We start from the raw sequence: 7,986 nt of genomic DNA, 5'->3' as shown, positions 1-7,986 counted from the left end.
ATTAAAATTTTCTTTTGCAATTCTAGCAATTTTTTTTTATATTAAGCTTTTTATATCAAGCTTATAAGTTTCTTACCTTATAATGAACTATTGACCCAAGTTTTGAGAAACAATTTAATTATTATTGACAGTACTATGAAACGTAACATCGTGAGAAACAATGCATACCTAGTACTGACTAATAGTATGGATATCGTGTGAAAATTATCAGCTTGTAATATGCTAGCTATATTCATTTTATTGCTTTACCTTTTACAATAATTGCTTCCTGGTGCTAAGTGGATGTAATTGCGGTATAGGACGACTTGGGTTCCATGAACTTCAATCACCAAACCGGATAATGTGATATAAGCAATAAGGCGCATTTGTATGAAAGTTTAGTTTAAGTTTAGTCTGAGACGGAATTAATGTGCTCGCTCCGTTACATTACATTGGCCTGAAATCATTCTTGAGGTTTTAGGTGCAATTTCTAAGATAGTTCTGCCTACTCTCAGAGTATATTGCTAAAAAAAAAGTCTTACTAAGTTGTAATAAACCTGAGTAGCATACGTACATAAAAATCACCCCGTTCTCCCATAGCGTTAGGCAGAGACAAAGAACGCCACTTGCTACTATCCTTAAAAACTTTCCTTGCCTTATTCACATTTGACAGCCAAATCCTGAGTAGTATACAATATTTACTGTAACACACATACTTCTGTTATAGTATACTTAAGAGCAAGAAATTGCTTAGTAAATGTTGAGATTTTAGGCAAGATTTAAAATGCAAAATATATCCATTTTCTATACAGTCAAAAACTCATTACGTGAAAATGAAGATGCGTTGCCACAATTACGTTGATGGTTCTCAACGATTTTGCTAAATATCTCAGCACCATTAGCAAATTGAGATCTTTCGTCTTGTACAAAATATATTTTATGCTCATTCTCTTGATTTTTATGACATAGATTGGAAAGTGAACAAAAAGTGTTTTGAAAAGAGTAGAGAGACTGGATAATACTTATGTTGTATGTTTACTATAGTTGAATAAGTTTTTATTGATGGTAATTTATAAATATCAGATAACAAATTGGTTGCTATGGTTTGAAAACTCTTGCATCTATAACTATTTAATATATTAGCTACATAGAATAAACCTTGATTTAGAATTCTTAAAACTTAATTGAAAAATTTATACTGAAAAACAATTCATGGACCCAATTACTAGATCCGATGTCCTTCTGGAGGCAAAATGATTAGGTCTTCGGTCAACAGTTCTTACTTGACCATAAATTATGGTTCAGAGCTTGAAATAAACATCTACGAACCATGTTGACTCTCTATTTTTTATGTGGTTTTTGTCTTAATAACTTAAATAACAAAAAAAATACTTCCTAAGTACAGTTTAAGCAGTATCTCCGGTGTATTTCGGAAAATCCTTACTTGCATTTTCGAAAGACGACATTTCCACTACGGAATAACGGCACAGTCCCAACGGAAGAGGCTCACAAACTCACAATTTCGATTACACATTGATGCCCCGACGCTGTAAACGTTTTAAACGTTAAACCGGATTTACGATAGTGCTCTCCACGTTCGATTTTAATGTATTGTTAGTGCACTTCTGTTGAGAAATGTACACGAATTGTGAATTAAAGTCAACTAAGATGTATTTATCGTATATTTAAAACCATTTTTGTTGCTTTCTTTTAATATTTTAATAGACTAATTGCAGGTTTGTGGAAAACAAACTAATGTGCTACAATTATTTTGAACTGTGATTTTTTTGTGTCAATGACTATTACAGAAAATTAAGAACTTTAAGAAAATATTTGTGTCGTCAAAATTTCAGGTGTCTCATCCTATTTCAATAACAACATATTATGTAATCAAAAATTTCGTTAGTTTGAAAGCCAACGTCATAGCTTAGCACATTTAAAAGTAAAATTGAGCATAATATCTAGTCCTTTTATTTTATCTGACTGAAATTCGACGGATCAAAGATTTTTTCCCTGTTCAAGTGTCCAAATACATGAAATGTTAACAACAAATGTAAATGTTATTATTTGAAGTGATCCAATAAAGAAGAGGTATGTTTTTGTGAATTTATTTTCCACGATTTTTGTCCTTCATAACTTACGGAAGTTTCTAGAAAATGCTAGAACATTCTATGTATTTGTAGTATCGGTGTGTTCTAGTGGAAAATTTATGTGCTGATATGAGGGTAATAAAAGCTTGCATGCGCTTCAAATTGCTTTTATCGCTTGCCAGAAGGAATTCATGCAGTTTTTCAATGCACGTGTTATTGGAATTTTTTCAAGTGATTAAAATGTTTTTTCAACTACCGGTATGAGCACTCATAAAACCACGCACGGACAAGTACATTATTATTATTACAATTAATTGTGCAATGAACTAGAGTGTGAACAGAAAAAATATTAAAAACGTTTCTTAATGCTTTAAATTGTATTAATTACCTACATAAGTTATTATATATACATATATGTATATACAGTTTATTTAAGCATTAAATTAAACTGATATTTGTTCACAAAGAAGAGTAATGACGAAATCCGGCGTTTTTTATAAATGCGTCATAGGCGTTTTCAAACTTTGTTCTATCTTTACGTTCTTACAAATTACTATCGAACTTACAGTAAGAACACAAATATTTTTTTTTGTTCAGTCAGTAAATAGTTGTCTACTGAAATACGTGATACACCCCCGGGTCGGGCACAGTGCTGGTTTTTTTAGTCTTATGCATTTGATCACAATAGTGATTCGCTGTTAGAGATTGACGTCCATGCGGGTGGTCAGTGCTTGAAAGCTACACTATCTAACAATGCAGCAGCTTGTACTGAAATATCTCATAATTTTCAGTAACTTCTGAATTTCAAAGCATATTGCAGAGATAAATATTTCTTTATAAAGAAAAAACTCTGGAACTTTTGCGATGATTGATGGACAAGTATCAGGAATTTAGAGTTGTTTTTTGTTTCAACTTTAGGCACAGGTTTTTCAGGCACACTTTCTCTGATTTTTAACTGAATGGCAATCGTGTAAATACGATATATTTTTAATAATCGCTTTAATTTCAGTATTAAATCAGTTATTATGTATTTAAAAATATAAGTGAAAATCAAAATATTATAGTCCGTTCAACTATTAACATTTCTCACCAAAAGTACCTCATAATCGTTCTGTAAAACCAGCTCTCAAATGTTCTTAGAAATTATTTTTAATATTTATAAATCCTGAGATTATTTCAAAAGCACCCTTTCTTTAACAACCCTTATCTTCAGCTTATTTCTATTATCCCTTTATCTTTACTGCTTATTTTAATAATAACTTTTATAAACTGGCTATTACAGTACACTGTTTCTGTGGTCTAGAGACAAAACCATAGACACTACTGTCACGTCTTTCTGGGTTTCGAATGCAAGCGGGCTTATCACGTATCTCATTTGACAACTAGTGTACGTCAAATTGATGGTCACTATTCAGTACATTGCTGCTTGACGCAACGTGCTTATCACTATTACCTAAAAGAAAAAACAATGTACAGGTTCCAGGTCGGGCCCAGTGCTGATTTTTTTTTTATTTTAGTAAGAGTTACTTTCACAGATGCCTAACGTTTGGTGATGTGGTCGATATTTTGCTGCCTTTAACATGAGCCTAATTTTGTAAAACGGTAAAATATGAGTGCATTTCATATACCTACCCACTTTTTACCTCTGTCTACCTCTCAAGAATGAAATCAAGGGAGATTATCAATATGCAATTAATTTAGGTTCATGAAACAAATGAAACAAAAGACTGAAATTACTATTTTTATTTACTTAAAATTTTCTTTTTTCCCGACAAATAACGAACAGACAGTATACAAAGCCTATTTACAATATTACATAGTAGTTATTGACACTGTACTAAGGCGAGAATACTAATTCATTATTATTATTATAGTAAATAAATACTGCCCATGATCTACCGTAATAATACTATTACTAAAATTATTTACACACGAGTATCACCAGGAAATAATACTAATTAGGATTATTGCAAATTATTATTTAAAAATAATAATTGTAATTGTAAGTATAAATTTGTAATTGGCGATAATAATTGGTTTAAAACATTATTATTTGAAATTATTAATACAAAATTGGATCATGGGCTATACAATTTAAATGAGTCACTCGTCTTTGGCTTGAGTAGTAAAAAAATTAAGACTTATAAATGGTTTTGCTACGTAAAATACATTCTCTATTAAAAAACCTTCGGCGTACATTTTAACATTTTTTAATTCCCTACTAATGTCTTTCAAAACGGATCGCTTGTACTGGCTATCGTAATACTATTATTTTTTTTTATATCCCTTAACTAATTTTATTTCACTTTTGTCTTTCATTTTATTTTGCAATAATTATTAATTAATCATAAACGATGCAATAAATTACAGTTTATTTAAGCGCCTATACACATTTGGGAGACTATTACATGATTATATTTGAAAATGGTTCAGATTTCGTCTGCTTTTTTTATGTAATGATATGTACAATTGAACAAAAAGTAAATAACAATACCTTAATAATACTAAGTTATTATAATTAAATACAATAATTACAAAATCTGAAGCATTTCCTTGTACATTGATTAATAATTAACAAAAAGAGCTACAAGTATCCTGTTTACATTGAATTATGTCGGATACTTTGAAAACTAGATAATACTAAAACGGTTTAGGCCCGCATGTAAGTGATACTATACAAATATTATTTTTAATTGACTATTTCCAACGCTAGAAAACTTTAGCTGGGCTCGAGGCTGAAAGCTTTGAAGCGTTTGTTATTGCGTATGTGACCATGAGTAAGTTTCAATACAATTTCATTTTACCGTTTTATATTTGTATTTTAATTCGAATTTCAAATTATTATTAATTTTAAATTTATTATTGTTGTTTACAATTACAATTACGCCTAATAATTATTATTATCTAAGTACCAACTCATTGTCACACACAATACTATCGTGGTTTAAATACTTATATCTAAACAATTATTTCATACAAATCTACAAACATTTATTATACCACAATGTCTTCGACATTAATTGAAGCGAATACTATTAAATCTAATTATTATGATTACTTAGAAATATGAAGAGACTTTAATTCAACATTATATACACGATCTAACATTTTATTGTCAGTTCTGAACGTTCAAATAAATTATAATTTTAAAAATATTACTATTAAAACTATTTACATAATATCATTGATTTGCTTTTATAAAGCCGAAATCGCTATACATTTATTACAAGTAATCTACACGATTCCATTTCTATACATTGAAAGCTTTTAACGAAGTTATTATAAACTGGTATTGTCTTATCATAATAAACAACTTTCAATGAAAATTGTGCGTGTGACGTTCACCGTAGGCTGCTCATACGAATACGAGTCCATTCATTTATCGGTGACCGACATACATGGACTAGGTGATGTGGAAGTCACCCCGGAGGAGTCTCGTGAAAGTCTTCTTGAATTGCTGATTCGCCAGAGCGTAACAGAAGGGATTGATTGGACTGTTTGCATAACAAAGGAAGTACGAAAACATGTACAGATGTTTATTAATACATGGCGGGTCGGTACAAAAGCCTTCAACTAAAGCCAGTATGTGGTACGGAGTCCAACAAACGACAAATGCTCCCAGAATGAACGATATAGTTCTGAAAGCTTTTCGAGCTCTATTTTCCGATTTTGATTTCTGTCGTCCGATACTCGGGAACAGGCCGTCCCGCTTCGAGCGTTTAACTTTTAATTTTTTTCCTATGTTTTTTACAAACTCTTTCTTGGAGTCGCCGCGACCTGACCCAGTTACTACAGTGCTTGATACATCACTGTTCTCGACCGCTGGACTTATTGCGGGATTGAGTTTCAATGGAGAAATTTTCGCCTCGGTCGGCTTGGGTGATTGAGGCTCATTGTTATTGGAAGACGACGATACGAGAGTAATAACAGGCTTCGAGCGTTCCCCTGTCGTTAGACTTACCTCGGTATTCACTTTGACGGGAGCCGGTGGGGAGAAATTGGTTTTTGGCTGTGTCACTTGAGCCTCGGCGGTCGCTCGTATTAAAGCTGCTTGTAATAACGATGTGTTCGTTACGTTGCCTGAATTTAATGTTGGTGGAGATGAGGGTTCTGTTGCTGTGGGAAAAGTAACAGAGGAAGGGGGACTTTCGTAAGTAGGGGAAGCTAAAATCACTGAGCTCTCGTCCATATACCTCAAATCGGCACCGTCCATTCCTACAAGCACATCATATGACGATCCATCTCCTTTCACAAGTCTGACAGTCCTAGTACGAGATGATTCTGACTGTGATGGAGGGCTTTCAGACGCTGCGGGACTGCATCTAAATTCTGACGGAGGCGGAATAATTCTTTGAGCAATTGTCGTAGATACTTCTCTTTGTTCAGACGGCGTAGCTATACCGGATGATATTGGAGACATGAAACTGGCCGTGGAATGAGGTATAGTAGGTGCCGGGGTAGTGTCACTCTGTGTATCAGGGTTATCCGTATCAAGTAAACTTTTCTCCGATATCTGTGATAATGAGGTTTTTGGCTTGTCAGTCTCGTGTTTCATTACTGGCGATTGTTTTGTCAGATCTGTTTTTATGAGCATTCCACCGTTTAGACGCATGTTATTAAGTAGTTGCATTGCACCGGTTTGCATCACTAAGTTTGCCACCGAAGGCCGCTTTTTAACATTTGTCTGTGTTGTACTCTCCTCATCAGAATCAAACGCAGGGCTGCTTGACCTCTCGTTTTCTACCTGATCTTCTTTCTTATCTCCATCAGATTCATTCGTAGTAGACGTACCTGTTACAGTTGCACTACTTTTGTGTGCTGAAGACTTCTGACTTGAATTTGAGTCAGTTGAACCTCCTAAATTCAATAAAGGAGCGGCTAATGAACCTTTGGAAGTGGAATCTTTTCGAATAGACTCAGAAACTTTCATTTGATCTTCACTAGATATTGTTGCTTTCGATAAATTTGCCATTCCAGCAGCCCTTCCAGCCATTCCTTGCATTACTCCAGCGCTTAGAGCAACCATCGATTGCATTTTCCTTTGCTTCGCCTCACTTTTCTTCTGCATATCGTACGCGGTCTTAAAAATCCCCGCGTACAACACAATCAAAACGAACAACGTTGTCCAATAATATCCTATGATTAAAGCTGTATTAAAAATTGGGTCTTTCAAAAACTGTACAGCACATTCACCTTCTTGCAGGTCTCGATATCCAACGAAGTGTTCCCAGCCGAATATTGTCGTAAAGAATAGTAAAGCTGGTATGATCCACGTCACGGTCACCATCCAAATGACTCTGTTTTTAGTCCGCCAAGCTCTATACCTTGCTGCTATTTTGACACTGCAGAATCTATCAACGGTAATGAGAAGAACAGTGTATTGTGAAACAAGACATACAGTGTAGTCGACGGAGAGCCAAAGGTCGCAGAGTAAGGGTCCTAAATGCCAGTACCCCTTCAAAACGTAGTCGGTGTAGAACGGTAGCGATAAAGTACCTGTAGACAAAAGAAAATGATACTCTATTATTGCCAACGTTATTATCTAATTTCAAAAGGTCAAGGACTTTGTATTCAAAATTGTTCTTTATAAATAACGACTGTAAAGGCTTTTAACAATGATTAGGTTAAAAGTATCGGAGACGATAATGTAATTAATGAAAATGAAGTTTTTTTACGATTTTTTGTGACGAAGTTATTTGAAACTAGTCCTTGAAAATGTATAAAGTAAAGGTGACACCCAAATTGGAATTAAGCTGGTACCGTAAAATCGTCATTTTGTGTAATTTATCGTTTAAAATGTGGTATGTGCATTGTGCATACAAAAATTAATTGTTTTTGCATGGTAAATTACACACTATAATACTGACTCCATCGCTGTTAACAATGGATAGCAAATAAGTGCTATTATGTATTTGTT

At 33.6% G+C, this 7,986-nt stretch overlaps 1 protein-coding gene across 1 annotated transcript in view; it reads right to left on the bottom strand.

Moving 5' to 3' along the window:
• Positions 1 to 3,766: 3,766 nt before the first annotated feature.
• The window catches only part of mAChR-B (muscarinic acetylcholine receptor), a 42,121-nt gene continuing 37,901 nt past the window's right edge, over positions 3,767 to 7,986 (bottom strand). Inside the window, exon 6 of the mRNA XM_076115768.1 lies at positions 3,767 to 7,565. Coding sequence (XP_075971883.1) covers positions 5,473 to 7,565 — 2,093 coding nt within the window. The 3' untranslated portion in view covers positions 3,767 to 5,472. The remainder of the gene's footprint in view (positions 7,566 to 7,986) is intronic.

Source organism: Anticarsia gemmatalis, chromosome 6 (assembly GCF_050436995.1).
Source record: "Anticarsia gemmatalis isolate Benzon Research Colony breed Stoneville strain chromosome 6, ilAntGemm2 primary, whole genome shotgun sequence".
NCBI lineage: Eukaryota > Metazoa > Arthropoda > Insecta > Lepidoptera > Erebidae > Anticarsia > Anticarsia gemmatalis.
This window is presented reverse-complemented; position numbering and strand designations above follow the sequence as displayed.